General features: G+C 43.9%; 1 protein-coding gene across 1 annotated transcript in view; it reads left to right on the top strand.

Moving 5' to 3' along the window:
• nbas (NBAS subunit of NRZ tethering complex) overlaps positions 1-20,644 on the top strand; it is a gene marked incomplete at its 5' end in the record, with an annotated part of 141,167 nt that overhangs the window by 83,021 nt on the left and 37,502 nt on the right. Inside the window, 6 exons of the mRNA XM_079214701.1 lie at positions 1,504-1,727; positions 1,945-2,055; positions 8,958-9,208; positions 12,756-13,096; positions 15,272-15,496; positions 18,569-18,759. Of these exons, the coding sequence (XP_079070827.1) occupies positions 1,504-1,727; positions 1,945-2,055; positions 8,958-9,208; positions 12,756-13,096; positions 15,272-15,496; positions 18,569-18,759 (1,343 nt within the window). The remainder of the gene's footprint in view (positions 1-1,503; positions 1,728-1,944; positions 2,056-8,957; positions 9,209-12,755; positions 13,097-15,271; positions 15,497-18,568; positions 18,760-20,644) is intronic.

The raw sequence follows: 20,644 nt of genomic DNA on the forward strand, positions 1-20,644 counted from the left end.
CCCCCGCCGACTCTCTACACTTTTAATATTACGCTGTTTCTAACTCATCTCTCTCTCTCTTTCTCTCTCTCTCCCCCATTCTCTCATTTAAACTGCTACCATGACTGAAGCCACATCTAAACACACGTATACACACACTTTGCTGAGAGCAGGAAGAGACACAAACATGCACACACACACACCTCCGTTTTCAAGCTCACACATCTCCAGCAGCCATAATTACCTTATGCAAATAAAACATATAAGATGCCAAAAACCAAATCGAGGAGCTCATTTAATTAGAACAGAGGTGATGAGAGAGATGCAACATTCACCTCCCACTCCCTGCCCGTGACATTCTCAATCATAAACGTGTATCCACCGTCAAATTCCCCATGGGCCTGAATCACGGTCGCAATCATGGTTCCTGGTACATTTACCCATATTTTCCAGGCGTCTAGGGAAAAAAGGCATATATTGAGTTGCCTGATTTAACTGGGGTGACTCAGTCAATGTCTTCCTGGAAGCAACATTTTAGAATTTATAGAAGTAAGGCCAGGATAATTTGTCCTCTCTTACCTTTTGCTGCAGATTTATTTTTATTTTTATTACAGCCATTTTTGAAAATGGCTTCATTAGTTTGCAACTGCAAAGCAGCAAAAAAAGAGCTGTGAAGTTTCAGATACCACGCAGTGCAGGTTGTTTGAACCCCAGTGTGTCACATAGTTTAATGATGAGCCCTAAGGCCAGTTCATTTATGGAAATGTGGTGCACTTCCTGTATCGGTCTATGAGTAAGAACTGCACTTTGAAAGCATAGCAAGGTACCAAAAAGAAAAGAAAAGAGAACCTGTTTCTCTCTATTCTGGATCTTCAGTTTAATTATATAAAGAGTCACAGACGGTATTAGGGAAACATAACTCGGACAAACATAACTCTATAACGCTTGGCAAGTTGGCATTTTGATTTTATTTTTAAAGAAAATGTGCTGTGAAAACAGGCTCGGGGCGAATATACCATGATGACGCATACAATGTCACTCAAGCTTCCATCCATCTGAAGAGATGAAGAACGGCAGCAGATGGAAACATGATGCTTGTGTGTTGTGTGAAATAAACGTAAATACCAAATTTCAATCACATTCCCACGTTTTGTCAAGAGGCGGAAGGATTTAGCTGGATTTAGTAATTTACATTTCTTATTTGTGTGTATTTTGTGTGTTTGGATTTTGGGAATATTATACTATTGCTTTAATCAAAATCAGCAAATGGTAAACTTCAATGAATTGTAAAGATTTTAGTTTCCAAAATCAGTAGCCAATATAGTAATACTCCCCTGCAGAAAAGGGCCAAGGATTTGAAAGCCCAGTTTGTATTTGCCTTTATTCAGAGGATACTGTAACACAGAATAGTAATTCTCAGGATTACTTCTGCTTCATACTGTTACCGTGTGAGGCTACAAGCGTGAAATAAGACATTCAGCACCATTATGTGAGTCAACATGAGATTCATTCCCCCTTTCACAGGCTGACCCCAAGGAGCTGATTCGATTGGTCACACAGCATGTGTCTGCATATTCGGATTGGCCAGAAGAGCTCCAGAAGTTGATCAGCCAGCTGTGCGTCTACAACGAGCGTCTGAGGGACTTCACCCAGGCCCAGGTGCTGCAGGGGCTCGGCCGCGGCGTGGACGTCCAGCGCTTCAGCTCCGACGGAGACTACAAAAAGGAGACCATCCTCGGCCTCACAGAGTAAGCAGGGAGTGGATTTAAAGGAATATACCGACAGTACCATGTTTCTCTGACTGAATGACTTTGTGAATAATCTTACACGCAGTGGGTATGCTTTTGTTTGGTCTGCATGTTTTCCATACGACATATGCATACGAGTGGGAGGGATCGCTCTTCCTGCTTCAATGCGATTAAATCTGATCACAGTTTTCTCCTCTCTACATGTCTGTGTGTTTAGGACACTGGAGGACGACGTGTACAGAATCGCTCTGTCTCTGGCTAAGCGCTACAGTGTTCCTCTGTGGGAGGTCTACATGACTCACCTCGAGTTCCTCTTTACAGATAGCGGGTACATGCACACACAAACACACACACACACACACACACACACACACACACACACACACACACACACACACACACACACACAAATAAAAACACCCTCACAAAACCTCTCCTTTCGCATTTTTCATCTCATCAGTTTGAAATATGTAGTCAGTGCACTAGAAATGCCCCTAAATGCATCAGAAGAAACACGTACTGTCTATTTCTGCATTGTCATGTCTGTTAAGTTTAGTATGAGCACATGTCCTTGTCCTCTATCTAACTCTAAAAAGTGACGTGTAAAAAAGTAAAATTTTATAGCAGCGCAGCCTCTGAGTTACGACAAACCCTGCCACATAAAAAACATACTCAACGGCCCCCCCAGAGTAAATCAAACATGTTGTGAATATGTGTTTGTATGTGTGTGTGCTTGTTTTTTAGAGGGAGAGAGGACTAGTGTGTCAGAGTCTATTTCCATAATCTATTTGCTCTCTGACTTTATAGCTAGGGATCTGACTAGCTCTGCACCTTTTCTTGTTTTAATAGAATGCCTTTTCAGCAGATGCGCGTGAGTGTGTGTGTGCGTGTGTGTTCACACGTGTGTGCACCTGTGATAAATATCCCACCTGTCGCATTCTGATATAAGGGAAATGGTTTATGGACTCCACTTAACGATAAATTACAGCCTTTTCCTTCTTCAAACCCGACCACAGCTGCTGTGTGTGTGTGAGTTTCTACCAAAATCTGAAGATCAAGACAAATGCGCGAAGAATATTCGTACTATATTCTTGACGAGAGCTATCTTCAATATGCGTATTGATTTAATGGATGGATGGACACAGGGACTGATATAAATGGAGCAGACGAGGGGAAACGTAAAGGAAAAGATGCGCACAGACCGAAGCAGGGGTGTGAGATGGAATTTAAACTTTTATTGATCCCTGTAGGGAAATGCATTCTTTCACTCATTCTGTTTAGCAGCAGCAGCGGCAGTGCAGAGCTCTGGGAACAAGTCCAGCTCTGTAGCTGGTACTTGGATTCAGGGAAATAACACAAGTCTGCCTCAGGCATTACATTTATTTTACATTAGCAGCCTACAATAAGTGTGTTCAAACTCAAAGAACTAAATCTCATTAAAGATCGGAAGTGCAACCTTCTTAAGTAAACAGCTGAGTGAGGCTGTGGAGAAAGATGGGCATTGACTGTGAAATCCTGACTTCAGTGGGGAGTTCTTTCCACCATGAGGGTCAGAACAGCGATCGCATGGCACTTTGAGTGACAGGGCAGCCAAGCATCCCGAGGGGGAGGAGCCTCCCTTTTGGCCAGCAGCAACAAGAAGCTAGTAAAGTGAAAGCAGAAGAGGAGGGGTGTTGACGAATTTTGCGAGGTTGAACGGCAGACGGGCAGCAGTGTTCGGGAGTACCTTCAGAGGTCCGATGGTGGACACGAGGGCTCCATGGAGAATGGATGGGTTGGGGGTTGAACGCCAAGTGGGCTGCTTCCCGAATCCTCTTGATATTGTACAAGAGTAATCTGCAGGAGCAGGCTGAGAAAAGCAAAATAAGGAATCACTTTTATGAACAAGCTACATTGATTCATTAATGTATTTCCATTAGAGCGATCAGACATTACTCTATTTGAGAGGGGCAAAAAGATTTAGTTTCAACTCAACGTTTTTAGAGTATTAAGCCTAGTTTATGGTTCTCCGTCAGGTCGACGGCGTACCTACGCCGTCGACGCAGACCCCTACGCCGTAGCCTGACGCGCACCTCCAAAAAATCCTAACTACGCGTCACGTTGACGCGGATCGTAAGCGCTGTGATTGGTCCGCTCAGAACGTAATTTCCGGCAGTTGCTTTTTCCCAGCCTCAACCGGTTTAGTGGTTGTACAGACCACCTCCGCAAACGTCTTCTCTGTCGCCTGCGCTTCAACATTTGCAATATAAGCATTTGCTCTTCAATATTGATGAGGTCCAACTTTAATGCAGCCACTCCAACTTGGTCGCCATTGTTTACTGTGACCGGAATTCGGCTATAACCCCTGAAACCACACAGACACACCCCCTGGCGGCATGGCGGTTAATTGCAGGCAACGCGTTCCCTCGACGCAGAACTTCGAATGCTCAACGACGGCGTCACGTGGACCTGACGGAGAATCATAAACTAGGCTTTAGTGTTGGTAATTAAAGCTGCAAACAGTGATGAACGGGCCCTCGCACAACGGGGGGGGGGGGGGGGTACTTGCAGTGCAGCAGGGTAAATAGTTTCCTAAAGTCCTGATGCCACTGTAGAGATCTGCAGTTCTCGAAAAGATATGATAATAATACGGTCAAAGGGTGACAAATGGGGGAAAAAAGAGCATGAATGCACTTCAGGTCAAACGAGTAGAAAGAGCAGCTGCGCAGTCATCGTTAAGTGTTACAAAATGCAGGATGTAGAGAAAGGTCATTAAGTAGAGAAATACCCACTGAATCTGTATGGGGGGGGGGTACGGGGCAGATAGATGGAGGAAGAGGAGATGGATGATAGAGGTAGAGTGTTCCTGAGACAGTCCTATTAACACAGAATAAACGCTTCAGAGGAATCAATGCTCTGCTAAACACCGCCGTCGTCAGCCGTTCTCTCTGCATGTCAGGCTTTGTAGGTGTCTTCAGGGACATGACTTTCAGCTCGCTTTATTGACATTTTAATGGCAGCTGTTAAATCATTAAAATTACTTTCCCAAAAAACAGAAATGGTGTTGACTTTTTAGTCTCTGTAAAAACCTGCCAATCCAGTTGTACTCTCTCTGTTTGCCCTTTTTTCTGTGCACTTAATATTAAGTTATGTGTCTTGTAAAACTTTAACCATCACAGCTCGCACCCGACATCACAGAGGACTTGTCTTCACGTCAGGATTCGGTAGATGAATAAGTAAATTCAACTTTAATTACTTCACATAGGGGCACACGAATAGCGTGTTCTACATTGGCTGACAGTCAGCTGATCCAAACAAACATCCCATATTTCAAACCACATGCTCCTCATTTCAGTCGCTACCTGCCGCCGGCAGCTGCTGACCGCTCACACTGCTGACCGCTCGCGCTGCTTTTTCCTGCAGATCAGCGTTTGACCGTGATGAGAAATAAATAGTCTTTTGTGGCACCTTTCCCCGTGTGACTCATCCTGAAGATGTGTTTTGCTTTGAGCCTAATGAGGAATCCTCAGAGACGGGGTGGACACCTTTTGAATTCTGTACCAGCTGGTGAATACAAGTTCAAATTACGAGTGTAACTCGTAACACTGGCAGTGTTGCACACCACACAGTCTTACCGTTGTGGCTTCAGAATCCCAGGTGGTAAAATGGCAACTCTGCCAGTTGCGCACCTTTAGTTGATAGTGTGCTGTATCAATATGAAGCACCCCAAGAAGGCTAATTATTGACTGTGTGATTCCTGCGATGCCAGAATCCAATATACTGGTTGCATAGACCAGTATATTACCCTAAGCCATTTCCTTTTCATAAAATCCATTTAATTCATTTTAACCTTACTTCTACTTTTCTTTCTGTCTAAACCAGTCACTTTAACCTTTCAGAGACCTTGTGGCATGCAAATGATATCAATACTTGAAGAACATTGTGAACGGCAGCGCCCCCTGTCACAGCAAAGCCCCTCCTCTTCCGTCTGTCTCTGTGATTTCACCTTCGCTCTTTTATCTTAATGGGGTTCTTCCTTACTGCCATGCTGCATATTCTGTGTTTTGATCTTTTAGCAAAACATTAATTATTAGCAAGTGAATGACTGTTGATTTTCATTGGAAGGTAATTTCTTCAGTTGTTATTGGCGTATATGCATGAGGACGTTGACGTGCCGCGAGCTGTCTAGCTGTCACCCGAATAATAATAATACATCCTGTTGTTTGCATCGTACTGTTGTCGACGTTCAACACTTGATGATCATGATCACATGTTGCTATGTGTTTATGTTCATGTGCTCAGCATGCTGATTAACTTTCCTGCCGAGTATAGAAACTGTGCACGTGTATCGTTCAGTGGGAATGAGGACCGTGCTGGTGAGGAACGGTACTGCACACGCTTCTGCTCAGCTGCTGTTGGTGCTGACTGTCGGGAGGTTAGAGCCTGCAACATGACTGGAAGCATGCTTCTTGGAGCCATTTGGTCAAGCAGGACCTGGACTGACGAATACAACCGCATCTGGTTTAGTAATGGACTCGATAAAACAAAACAGGACAATATTTATGGCTGAATTGTAGCGGAGGGGGGCGATACATGGCTTGCGTGTTCAGATCTTTGAACCGGCCCACTCCACCCCGAGTTGACTGCACTATTTGGAACAACTTGACAATTTTGTATGATACCCGGCAAATGCACGGCACTTGGGCCATTAGGTTTGACAGTGAAAACAAAGCAGTGAGTCCATTAGTGCTATCAGCTCCTCATGTAACCCGCTGTTTTTAACTGCCAAACACCACTTTGTATATGCTTGTTTTTGTCAATTATATACGTTTCATATAAAAATCGAACGAACACATGAGAAATCTAAATTTCAGTCGTGCTAGCAGCAGGGCCCTAGGCATGGCAACATCAGGAGGTCTCTCGGTTGGTCCACCAGTTTGCTCTAGACATCATCATCATCATCAGGTCAACATTTTGTGAGCAAGTTAGCAACTGGCTGGTGAACACAGTGTAGTATTTAGCAGCTGAAGGGTCAGATATATTTCCAGCAGGAACGGGTTATTGCCAAAATGGAGCTAAAAAGAGAGTGAATTTTGGACTTGCATCACAGACTGAAGTAGACGTAATCACTGTGACATCACCCATTGGTTTGTGGACTCCTGTTTGGAAGCCTCAACTCCAGAGGGTGCAGCTAAGTACTGAATATGTAAACAGATAAATGAAATGCTAATGTTACTCTGGATCTTTGGGATGAGTAAATTGACAACTGAACAAGCTCACCAGACTTATTCAAAAGGTGATAATATGTAATTTTTATGTTCATATGATTTGAATTTGTCGCTTCAGTTACAGGTATGCTGTACTGTGTGACTCTTACCGATGGAGCGCGCACGTGTGTGTGTGTGTGTGTGTGTGTGTGTGTGTGTGTGTGTGTGTGTGTGTGTGTGTGTGTGTGTGAGGTATCGGTAATATACTACTACTCCGCCGTATTAAATCGGTTCCTTTTTGCTGTGGCTCTTGAAAGCTAACAGGAAAAAGATTGTAATGAGAAGCTCCTGATTTTACAGCCACATGGGAACAGCAGAGATAGAGTGGGGGTGGCTGTGTTGTGCACAGAGAGAAATACGAGTGAGTGCGTGTGCAGACTGAAACTATCAGCGGGTCAGAGGGATACTAAAAGTTCTAGAGAGGAGGCAAAGAGAGGCGCTCAGCACTTTTTGTTGCTGGACAGAGAAGAAAGGCAAAGGTGAGGCGCCGACCTGGCTTTGAGGAAATACAGTTAACGCACTCTGCCAAAAAAGCAGCGTCTGACACAAACACATTCACAGCTGTGCGTTCGTGTGAGCGTCTGCCTGTGTGTGATTCTGCCTGTGTGTGCGTCTGCCTGTGTGCGCTTGCCAAGGAAAAGTTTTAGCACCACTCAAACGGACCTACCGGGACGAGTTGTCGCCATTGTTCTCATGCCTCGGTGCTTCCAGTCACTTTGGTGCTAATGTGATTAAATAAGGAAACATCAGACCCTGATTGGGCTGCCTGTGATTGTGTGCACTTAGGGAAGAGAGAGGAGCGGTGACGGAGAAAGTCTTTACTTAGAGTTAGCTGTTCCGTTGACTACGGTCTTATTAGAGCCCCTGTTGTGAGGATGATTAGTGTTATTTACAATATTGAGCTTATTGTCGGCTGCCTCCACGTTGCTGCCGCTGTTTTTTTCATTAATGAAAGCCTCCCAGGGAGCTCTGATGCAAAGCCCTGAGGAACCATTGTCCTCTTTGATGTCGTCCTGTTACAACAGATAGACAGACTCACACAAACACACTCCCGGACAGCCACTGAATGTTCAGAGCCCCTCGGTGACAAGCAGCACTGAGCTTTCCTTTCCTTTCTATCTTCCCTTGTTTAACCTTTGTTTGTGGTTCTCTATGTTTTGGGGGGTTTTCTTTTACTCCTTTCCGATTCTCCTCTCCCCGGTGTTTCACTTGTCCGCTCATTCTTCAGACCGCCTGCTGTTGTTGACTTTTTCTGCGGTGAAATATGTTTTTTTTTTTTTTAAATCAAAGCAAGTTGTGTGCAACTTCAACAAATCCCAAATAACACACGGATGTGTTCCGCTCTCTGAGCATTTCCACATCACATTCTTGCTCTCTCTTTTCTCTCTCCATCTCCTAATTTTTTTTCCCACTATTCTCAGTGGTAATCTATGAAATCCTCATATTTTTTCGAGGGACTGTATCTTTGGTGATAAGCCTGCAGATCACTGCTGTTTCTACCAAATAGTTTACAGTGCTGGTTGTCTTCCTCCTTCAATTTTTTTTCTGTCCACACGCGTAATTTGTGTCAGTGTTTTACTGACACACAAAAAAAAATTGTGTGTCAGTATTACTGTTTTCTCTCATCTTTTTTTGGCATGAACGTTATACCTGCTTATGTGAACAATTTAGATCTTTATTCTTTCATTTTTATTTTTTCAAACAAACCACTGCTTGTGGTGCCAGAAACGTACTGCTAAGTGTGTTACATCCTGTGTACATAATGGATAATTTCCAGACAGAAGACGTTTCTCACACAGCAGGTGTTTACAACAGCCAACGTAAAAGCTTTAAACTTGAGATGGATTATTGGATTGTTGGATTATTGTTGTGTGTTTATATTGCTGTGAAAACTATCTTGTGGAAACATTCAAACCATTTTAATGGCTTTATTCTATTTTAATTATTATTTTATTTTTTACCATCCCTCCACCTCCACATCCAGTCTTTCCACCAAGGATATTGAATCCCGGAGCGAGTCCCTTGGCTTGTTTGACACATTGAAGTGCGACCCCGAGGCCTTTTACAGCCACATGACCAAGTATGTTCTGCCCACCGTGGAGGGAAGCGACCAGGGCCGGCTGCTCTACTACTACACCTTGCTAGACGCTGCCAGCTGCGAGCCTTACGTCACCACCACCATCAAGCCGGACTCCCACGTCAAACTGCTTAAGAAGCTCCGAACTGTTGCCAACGGTAAGACGGTCTGCAACTAACACCTGATTAAGTCTATTCTTATTATATTGGTTAACCACTTATCCATCCGCAATGTCTTCATCCACACTTTGCTGATGCGATCATCAATGCAAGAGGTGTGCATCATAAATAAAAGGAATTGATTTGCTTTTGCTCAACAATGGCACTGCTTAGAAAATCTGAATCAACAGAAGCACCCATTTGCCAAACAAGTAATGCTGTATAAGAGAGAAAAGAGACACATTAAACGAAAAAGAAGAGCCTTGGATCGAGCCACGGGTTATTGCACTGATATCATTAGTGGAAAATCAGCTGGAAGCCTTTAATGTCAATAAATCTAGTCCAGCGTCAAGACTTGAACAAAATCCCTCTCGGCGTGATTGATGACTCGCACAGATGAGGATGTTCCTTCGAGGCAGTAGATAACCTCATGCCAAAGATTGTCATGGAGAATGTTACAGAAATACAACAGCTGAATGCCTAAATTTCAGGCGTCTTTCTGGCACCAATCCTCATATTTCTCTGAAAGGGGACAAATCAAGTACGCCCGATGACGTCATCGTATCCTTACTCTATTCCTCTTTTTCTCCACCAGCTTTCATGTTTGTTTCCAAAATAGAAAAGCAACAGGATTGACACAGACAAAAGTACTCACACTTTTGTGTAAACGACAGGGGAAGCAATCCACCTCTGCACTGTATGTCAATCTACCTAACAGCCCACGCTCGTGAAACAGCGACAGCATCGCAGTAAGATGCTGTTTCCACTTAGATGTCTGTGGCAGCAGCAACCCTCTCCAAGGACGCCATGTCCAGGTTGTACCCTGTCACCGGTTCAGCGGTCCGGCTAGAATGCACAAACTTTGTTGTGTACGGGTGGAGGAGGTGTCACCTGTCCATGGAGTTCAGGAAAGGTCAGCGGGGTGTCAGCTGTGTTTTCACGCCTCACTTCCTCCCTCAGCCCCAGATAACACTGCAGCTTTTACTGGTGACACATGTCTGTGTTTAACACACACACACCTTTTGAGTCATCCACACCGACACTTTGTTGCATTTCTACATGAACTGAGAAAAGGGCACTTTACTTTGAGCTCACACTGTTGCTGCTTCATTTTAAGTTTCATTCACGCACAACTACCATTTCAAATCTCTACAATAGAAACTGATTTGTTTTGCCCTCGTTATCGCTCATTTTCCTTTTGAATTATGAGTACTTTTTTTTAAAACAATGGTTCTTTGATTTCCAGACAAAAAAGAGACAAATGTTAAATGAAATACTTGACAAATAAAACATAGTATTTTCTTAAGTTTGGACTCAGTCAGTAGTTAGTGAGCATGCATAATACCAGAGCCCTGGAACTGCCTCACCTAAATGAAACGCGGTAATCACAAATTAAAAACATTAATGATGTCAAATGTCTGCTGTGAAAAAGGGTCTATAGAAGCTGGAAGTTAGGAGACACAATCAGAAATGTAACTTAAAGTCTTTGCCCATACACACTGCTTCAAAATGAGGAGAAATCCCAAGGTCGACAGGGCTGTAATGCCTAGTTGCAGTTGCTAAGCCCCTATTGGACTATTGGATAGGGGCTACTCTCAAACTATAAATTGCACAACTGCAGCAAACGTAAAACCAGAAGATACACATTAGCACTCACACATATATACTGTAAGGTCATACATGAGCAATACCCATGCGCTGGCACATGGATAACACATCCAAACTAGATCTGTCTGTCTGTCTGTCTCTCTCCCCCCCCCACCCCCCCTCTTTTACACACACATACACACGCGTTCACAAACACTGAAAAAGCTTAACCCACACATTCACACTTAGTCGCAAAATTGACACACAGGCTGTTGCGGCCCCCGGTCACCAACTTTCTACCAACTCCAACTCTAAGACACACACACACACACACACACACACACACACACACACACACACACACACACACACACACACACACACACACACTCAAAGGTGACTCATTTGCATTCCTAAACGGACTTAAAAAGCATCCAGACAATGTAGAGACAGGTGGTGGGTGCCCAATATTCATCACAGTTTCAGACACAGTACCAGGTGACTGTCTGAGCGGCGCTCTCCTGAGGATGAGATGCTGCTTGGATTGTGGAAGAGACGAAGACAGAAAGAGGACCCGGGGGGGAGGGGGGAGAAAAGAGAGAGAGAGAGAGCAAGCATGTGTAAGTGCATGTAACTCTTATCTGCGGTTTAAGTGTCCGTCTGGGCCTGTCTGAAAGTATTGTGTGTGTATGTGATTCCGAGCAGCGTTGACGAAGCCCTCCCCACAGGCAGACCAGTGTTAAATATTTAAAGCCCAGACAGGCTGTGGTGTTGCCACAGTAATGTGTCTGTCTGATAGCGCTTGAGACCAAGAGCACGCCACTTGCTCTCTCTCTCTCTAACACACAAACACACAGAGTACTGCAGTGGTAGGAGACATGGATCAACAAACCATGCACCTTAGCATGCAGACACAAGCAGACGGCACCACATTCCCGCATGCTCTTTGTTGTTCGTGTAAAGCTTTTTACTCTCTTCTGTGCATCTCTCTTTGCACATTTATGCCATGTAACAAAAATGTAACAACATCTGCATATCAAATCACTGTAATTATTCTGCGAGTGCTGCATGGTTTGCACATGTCGCATGTAAATGCAGCATGCAAATTGCCACTTTTTTCCTGCCTCGTCAAGTAGATGCATAATGTGCTCACACTGAATGTGCAATGCCTGAAAACTCCTTTTGTATTTTTAATGTTGCTGTATCATAAAGAGTAGCAGTAAAGAAAAAAGAGAAACAGCGTGATATACTGTATTCCACAATTTAAATCAAACACTAAACATAAAAGATCATATTCTTTAATCATCCTATTACTGTATTGAGCTTTGAATGCCGCCATCTTGTTATTTTGCAACCAGAAGTGACACAAAAGGTATCACTTGGAACACCCATATGCTGAATATTATATTTTTAGGCAACCAAAACAGTTACTTTCATGAACTGAATGGTTAAAAGTTCTAAGATGTGAACAGGAACAATTCCTAGACAGCACAACACGGTGGTATCAACCAAAGTAGCCATGCCCTACTTTATCTTAATTTTACTGTAAATGGGACCATCATTTACTCGATGAAAATCTTGTTGTCGTGAAGAAGACTAGCAATTGAGAGCATAAACTCATGTGTACAAAGTTTACTGAGGTAATTGATCAAGTGAGAAGTAGGGTAATTTTCTCAGACTTCTATACAATCTGACTTTGTCGCCCCCGGCTTGCCATTAGAGAAAATGCAAGGCGTTTTCACACTCTTTTCACTTCACTTTCAAGAGGTTGCCTCCTGATAGAAAGACAATGAGGGTGTCTCCATGTGTACTTGTTCACTATGAGCAAGAGGGTTAGGTGGAGTTGAAAACACATCATCAGGATATATTCAATATAATTTGTATGTAAAAAATAAATAAAAATGTGGTATACGAATGTCTATTATAGACGTGTTTCTAAATAATCAACTCTCTTCTGCAGGTTTGAACTACCGGAGGCTGACTGATGAATCGCTGGATCCGCTGGTGACTCTACAACCAGTTCTGACCAGTCAGAACGTACTGTCTATCTCCAAACTGGCTAACCGGCTGCCTGTGCCTGGTGGTGGAGGGACCACAGTGTCCCCCAGTGCAGTCCATGCAGTGTGGCTGCAGAAGCTGTTTTGGAAAGGAGACCCCCAGTTGCTGAAAAGACCCCCTCAGAGCGAGCAAGACTACCTCCATGCGTACGACACCTGCGGCAAATACCTAGACAGGCTTGTCCCCGCTGACGCTGTCCACTTCCTGGACGCCATCACCTTCTCGCCTGATGCAGCAGAACATGTAAGCTTGTATTTGGTCAAACAACAGTGACGCTTGTGTTTGTAAAGGTGCAAAATTCCAAATTCAGAGCATTAATCTAGCAGCAAACTACTTGCTATGTAAAGATATTATGTCGTCCTGAGCAGAGAATGAAGTTGCACTCTCTCTATTGTGTATTGTGTGTTGTAATTTGAGGTTTTCTGTGCTGTGTTTATGTAGCCAGACTGGCTAGTGCCTGCGAGTCTCTGTGTGTGTTTTCCCCGCTAGCTAGCTAATGGCCGGCCACTCTGCAATGCGCTCATACAGCACTCGCAGCTTATAACGCCATCCCAACCAACGTCATTGGTATCGCCCACCCACCAGTTACCCTTCAGGTTAACACTGTGTAGTCTGTGAGCACAGTTACCACTGTTTGAACTGTTAGTGTTCTTCTTCTAGCTTCTAGCCACCAGCTCAGCCGTTTCCATGTTGAGAGCCATATGGAGGCAATCGCCCAATCATTTGCTCTGAATTTGGAATTTAGCAGCGTTACTTTTTTTCCCCCCTGAAATCCAGCCATATTTTTCATATGAATCCCTGTACACCAGGCAGAAAAGAGGAATAATTGTCTGACACAGTAACGTGTGAAGGAGGCTCAGACAGGAACTGGTGTGAGTTTGGCAGACTGACAATATATAATTGCAGCACAGAAGGTTGGTTCCCGGCAGCCACCCAGACAAGATTCACATTGTCTAAAAGGAAGGATTGTGGGGGTATCCAATCACTTCATCCAACTGTCATCTTCCTCACTGCACTCTTCATCGTCCGCCCAGTCGTCTATCATGCCCCTCGGCTCAATTTTTGGAGCATCATAAGTCCTTTTATAATTTGAAATACATTATTCTTTTCACATCCACACTTTGTCACCTCAAAGCACACATACCAGTCATGATTTATAAAATAAATTATGAAATTGCGCAAGAAATTACAGCCACATAATTACAGCACTTTGAAAAAATTGTCTTGCAGGGGAAAGAGCCTCAGTGCACCTTATCAATAGTAGCCCACTGCTTTTTTCTTTTTCATACTGGCACACTGCCACCGCCTCTCCACCCCAGACCTTTCTTTTCTTCCACTTTTGTCTTCTACATCCTCTCTTTCGCAGACACTCCAAGAGAGCTAATTGATCCCACTCTACTTCAGAGCCAATTAAACTCCAATTCCCAGTAGGCACTTTTTTCCCCACTGTGCTTTTTAACATGCAGATTAACCTTCAGAAACCCACTGTCTGCTTCCATCAAATTCCTCCTCTTTCCTTTTTTCTCTCGCCCTTTTGAACCCTCAAAGGAAAATCTTCACCCTTCTCACTAGTAGGAATGCATCTGACCTTTCACACCCCCACGGCCCCCCACAATGGATTGATCCATTTCCTACAAGGCCAAAGGGTGAGATGGATGGCTGGGACGTATCTCACCTATATTTTGAGGGGAAATAGAGCTTTGGCATTTTCCCCTCTCTGAAGTATTGATCTGAGATAGCCTCTTTAGTGGAAGCTCAACCTCCAGCCTGTTTTCAAACCTTGCCCAAGGCTTTGACTGATGTTGGCCATGAGTGATTGTATCTAATTCTATGCCAACTCACAAAAGACTATGTATGCACATACATCCTTATACACACTTACCCCTAAAATAAATTGTGCAGGTATGTCAGGAAACTCCATTTGAGTGATCGTCCTGTCCTGGCAGAGAGAAGGGCTGTCAGTCTCGGTCATGATATCTAGCAAAGGCAGAATATCTGAGTGTGTGGCTGAGGTAGGTAGAAAATGTGAAGTTGGGTGATTTGTAGGTGTCTTCCTGGTGTGATTGTGTGTGTGTGGGTCTTGTCAACGCCTGCATGCTATCATGGATGAGGGTAAAACCTCCGACAGCCAAAGGCCCTCTCTTCCCTCCCTCGTTCTCCCACTGAATATAATCACACCAGGCCGGCAGCTAAGATATCTCTCACACACCGACACACACATGCTTCTCCAATTCCAGTTGATATTTTTGGTGCCCCTCGTCAACATGTTAAGTTTAACATTAATACATATAACTTGTGCACCTCTCTTTCCTTCTCTCCCCTCAATTTGACCCACACACTCACCCCAATTTGCTTTCCTTATCCCCCCCCCTCCTCCTCCTCGTTCTGATCCTTCCATCCATCCTATTGCGTCTCCAGCTGAGCATCCAGGCGAGGTCGGAGGTGATAAAGCGAGCCACCAAAGCCCTGCGCCAGCTGGGCGAGAAGAGCAGGAAGAGAGGAGGCGACGGTAGCGTGGAGCAGGAAAGGACGGACCCAGCAGGGATGACTTTTGATGATGCTCTGACACACCTGCGGCAATCGCAGGCCCACCTGGACACCCTGAGCCATGCCTTCATTCTGTCACTCAAAGACATCCAGCAGGTAGGCCTCTTATGCCAGACACTTCAACTGCTAAAGAGGGAGAAGACTTATTGCTGTACATTTGTGGTAAATGACGGGTAGTGAAGTAGTGTGGACGAAGTAGTGTGGGAATAAACACCCAAAATCGTGATTCATCGTTGCAATTTAGCGGACACTATGCCGAGTGATTAGTTCAGGACTTAAATGGTGAGTCGTTGTAAATTCAGCTAAATCTGATGGCTTTGTGGAGGAAACTCATAGAATATCTTAAAACTGTTACACAAATAGACATAGCTTCATTAGTAGGATAAACAAACTGATATACGGCTCTACATTTTTTTTTACTTGATACGCATGCCATATTAGAAATTCTAGAAACTTCCTAACGTACTGTGACATTCATCTGCAAGGGACATATGGTTCGTTTGTGTGTCTTTCCTCTTGTTGAGTTACACGTCAATTTATCCGATAACCATTCTACGAAACCCTTTTGATCACATCCTTTGATACAGACTGTGTGCGTGTGTGTGTTTGTGTGTGTATGTGTTGTATATTCCTGCGTTGGTTCTGCTCGACTAAGCTCTTTCCAGCCGCACTGGGACCGCTCATGGATATACATTAATGTAAATCTGCGGGCTGCTGTTTGAAATGAGCCCTGCCATATGGCCGAATGTACAGTATTCACACCACGCTGTATGTCATTAAGCAAAGTCACTGCCCCACTGTCACCTCCCTGTGTGTGTGCGTGTGTGTGCGCGTGCGTGTGTGCGTGCTGCGCGCACAAAATGATTGTAGGGCCAGAGAGAGGGGACCTTGTGATCTGAGGAGCTGGGTGTTGCTATGCGACCATGAGGCACCCAAGAAAACTGATAATTTCTGACCCCCACACTGTGCAGGTTTATGATTTTTAGCCTGTAATTCATCTGTGCTTAAAAGCATTTACCCTCCATAATGGTGAAGAAGTTACAGGCATTACAAGGCAGAACCAATGCTAAAGTCACACACGCACACACACCTGCCTGTACAATGTTTCCTCCTACTAGTGCAGGAAGCGATTATATCCTTAGAGATAGATACAAAGGATATAAGTACCAGCAAAGGGCAGATAGGTAGAGAAAGATAGATAGAAGGAGCCGTGTAGGCTCTGTTTGGATACATTGGGGTCATTTATCAAGTGTACGTGACCAGCTGCTGGAAAAAATAGTGTATCGTAGAGGAATCTACCACAGCGCCTTGACCTGCCATTAGGACAGACAGCGAATTAAACACTGCAGATATTGTGTAGAAGTACAAGTACAGATCTGTACTACAACCTTCTCATGTTCCTTCGATATTATATACTATAAATCAACTAAATACTGTGCCTGAGATGATGGGCCTTCTCTGTGCTGTAGCATGCAAAATTACCATCATTTTTCTTGAAATAATTATCTTTTAGTGCGTTTATTTACTTGTATTTGAAAGCAACAGCAGATAGACGACAGTGTATGAGAGAGAGGTGGGAAATAAAATGCAACAAGGATCCTCCACTGGATGCAAGCTGGGGTCATTGAGGTGTTTGGTTGGCGCCAATAACAATTGCTGTTTGGAGTTTGGTATTCCATCTTCCTACTCTCAGTTAAACCAGCCACCCTGTGGAGAAGCCTCACATCTGCCACTGTGTCCTTAATCTCTCTCTGTCAGCATCCCTAAACTTGTGCTAACAAGGGAGGATTGGAACAGAGTTTTGCGAGCTTAGTTTTATCGTGCAGCTCCGTCTTCACCTCACCCATATGTCCTTAACTGGCTCTTAAACAGCACTTCCTCTCTGCTTGCACAGAAAGATCTGTATTTTTCCAAGAGACAACCATGGTCCCAAACTGTATCGCACTCAGCTTCTGAACATTATCTAAAAAAAGCTCATCAGTATTTAGCTAGGCTTTGATAACCTACCTATGAATAAATTATGTCCATATATCACGAATATCATGTGAATATCAATACCCTGTCGATGAATATTACAAGCAGGAGAGGGGACAAAGGGCCACCTTGCCTGAGTCCAATGCCAACGGTGATTGTGCTTTGACTCGATGCCAAGAATGTCAACGTCTTGCTCAGAGTGCAGCAGGGAATCAACAAAAGCTGCGATTGTTTTTCCAAACACTAGCACTTTCAGATTGTTTTCTAAAAGTTTGCCATCTTGCGGTACTTGAAACACCCAAAAATGGTCCATGACACAGCAACACCTGTCCTGGTTTCTCGTCTCTCCCCCGGCAGATAGCAGTACTGAGCATTGAACGTCTTCGAAACACATCATGCCCTAAGGTTTTCACTTCTGTGACCACCGTACCTGCAGACCGTATTTGCCCAGTGATACATGTCCAGCCTTTAGACGCCCAGTGTCTCAAACTCAAGGGTTGATGCGATGACGAGCCCCAACCGGACCACAGCTCCTTGTAGCAAATGGGATCTGCTTCGACTCCATGTCCTTCAGTACTACATGTTAACTCAAAGATGAGAGTTCTGCCTATAGGGGAATAAAATGTAATATGAATATAAAAGTGAAAAAAGAAAAGGAAAAATTCAACATATTTTAAGACTAAGGAAAATCTTTTAAAACAAACATGGATGGTCACATGCTCTCATCTATACACACACACAACCAAATGCCATTTTCAACTCTCCAAGTTTCTCCCAGCTTTTTTTATTGGAAGAGAGAAAAAGGAGCAAAGGTGAGCAGGACTGTAGAGCGAGTGAGCGGGTTCAGGTCAGTGCCTCCCTCTGGGTTAATACCTTTAGAGAGCTGAGCACTCAACAACAAACTCCACTCACTAAACGTTGCACTTCCTACGACACACTGCATTTCTTTCACTTTGCTCTTCTGTTTTTTTTTTTTTTCAATTCCTGTCTCGGTTTTTTTTTTTCTTCTTCTGCCATCTCACTTTACTATTTCTTTGTGTCCATTTGTCTTTTCTAAATGTTTGTTGAACTTGTATATTGTGAATTAGTCTCGCCCTTTTGCTTCCCTTTGAAGTGTTTTCCGTGATAGGTCAAAAATGTTTGCGCTCTTTCACACCATCTCTTTTTCTTTTCTTCTTCTTTTCTTTATTCCAGAGGTACGGTCAACTTTATGATTTGTCCCGATCCGAGAGGTCAAAAGTGCACGAGCTGGCCATCACCATGGCAACTGATGGACAGCCTCTGGAGCGCATCGGAGAGCTTCTGCGGGTGGCGGTCGGACCCCTGGACCTGTCTGTTAAAGCGGTGCTTCATGGTGCGATGGAGGGAGTAGTGGCCGCACTCAGGTAATATCTCGCTCCTTCTTTCCAGACAATTTACAAACGATCTGCCCATTGAGAGCTCACACACTGGCACAGAGAAGCTGAGCGGTACACTGGAACTAAATACTCAGCATTTTTCTCAATACACTTCTTCGCTTTCTTGCCGAGAGTTAAAAAAAATAGATAACCTCACGTCTGGCCCCCCCGAATGTGGAGCTGGAGCCAGGAGATTGGCTTAGTTTAGCATAGCTTAGCATAAAGAGTGGAAGCAGGGGGTAAAGTGCTGGCCCGCCTTTCTCTTCAGTTCAATAATATACCTACCAGCACCTCAAAAGTGCATAAACTCATCAACATTGTTTAAACAACATTATCCAGACAGAAAAACTGAAATGTAGGAAAATAGGAAGTTGTACGGCCGGACACAGTGATGTACAAAATATACATTTTAAACCGCAAGAACATCAACATGATTAAATGTATGTGTCTGGATGTCATATGTGTGATATAAATAATAATAATAATACAATACTGATGTTTTCACTGGGTTTTAAATCATAAATGGTGTTGCACGTTGATAGGCCCCCTGTTAGCCATGAGGTGTTCAGAAAAGGGTTAATAATAGGACCGGGTTGAGTAAATTACACCGCTGTAGGCTTTTGCACTGTGTGCTACTAAAGATAACGCATACTGTGACAAACCTAACGAAGGCAGGAGGAAAATCAAGTTGTCAGGTTAGTGCATGCATTTCCCCATTCGAATCTCTTTTACATTCACTGTTGCGCCTTGTCAAGCAACATTATCATCGACATGCAGCCCTTTCATACCTGTCTGGTATCCTTACAAACATATTTATGTAAATATATATATTTTTTAAATAAATCAGATTAAGAGAAATGTCTTTATCTCCCCCGCCAAAGCGGGTTTTATGATGTATATTCTAAAATATTGAAGGCCACCCGCACACACCACCTACTACCTGATCTCTGCTGGTTGTTATCTCAAAATATTCTGTATGTTGGTCCCCTTTGGGTTCAGCATGTCGGCCTGGGAAAATACTGTCATAACAATTGCCTGAAGTGTTGAATTGATTTTACAGTCGCTGCCTGTGGGAGTTGGACTCGCAGCATTTTATTGGTGTCTTCTTGCTCACTGCACTCAAAAGGAAGGGAGCAAGAATGCAGGCCGACATGTCTCAGAGCTACAAGAGTTCAGGGCAATAGACAATACTTGGATAGTGTAGGACTTAACATCCGAAAACTACAAAATTGCAGATGCATACATGGAAGGCTTATCTTCCGAGGAGTATATTTTTCATGCTTTTCCTTAATTCCCATAAAACCTTATGTGCAAACACTGACGGACCAATGCACATTCCCCCCCCCCCCCCTCCCCCCCCCCCCCGATATAATATCGGGCCATCTGATTGGCTTGATATAATCGCCTTGATTATATCCCTGCCTCATTTCCTGCTTCTTTATAGCTGCTCAATGGCGCGCATGGTGCAGATACATGGCACCTGCATTTACACACTCACACACACACACACTTACACACCAGAAGATTCTCGCGCACGGGCCCAGACACTCACACATTTGTAGTTAGGCACTATCCCTGATGAACAAGACAGTGTTTTTGCACGCACACACTTTCCTCCTTACTCTGATTCATTATCTTCTCATAATTAATGCAGCCTGATACAGCTGTTCCCATCCAGATCTCACTCTGCTCCTGCACTAACACACACTCTGTGTGTGTGTGTGTGTGTGTGTGTGTGTGTGTGTGTGTGTGTGTGAGTGTGTGAGAGGTGCAAGATGCACACACAGCCTTATGTATTCACCAGAGGCATTATTTCCCTTGGACGTGTCACTCTGTTCTTGCATAATGAATGTGTCCGTGTCCATATGTGTGT

This window comes from Taurulus bubalis (genome assembly GCF_910589615.1).
Source record: "Taurulus bubalis genome assembly, chromosome: 3".
NCBI lineage: Eukaryota > Metazoa > Chordata > Actinopteri > Perciformes > Cottidae > Taurulus > Taurulus bubalis.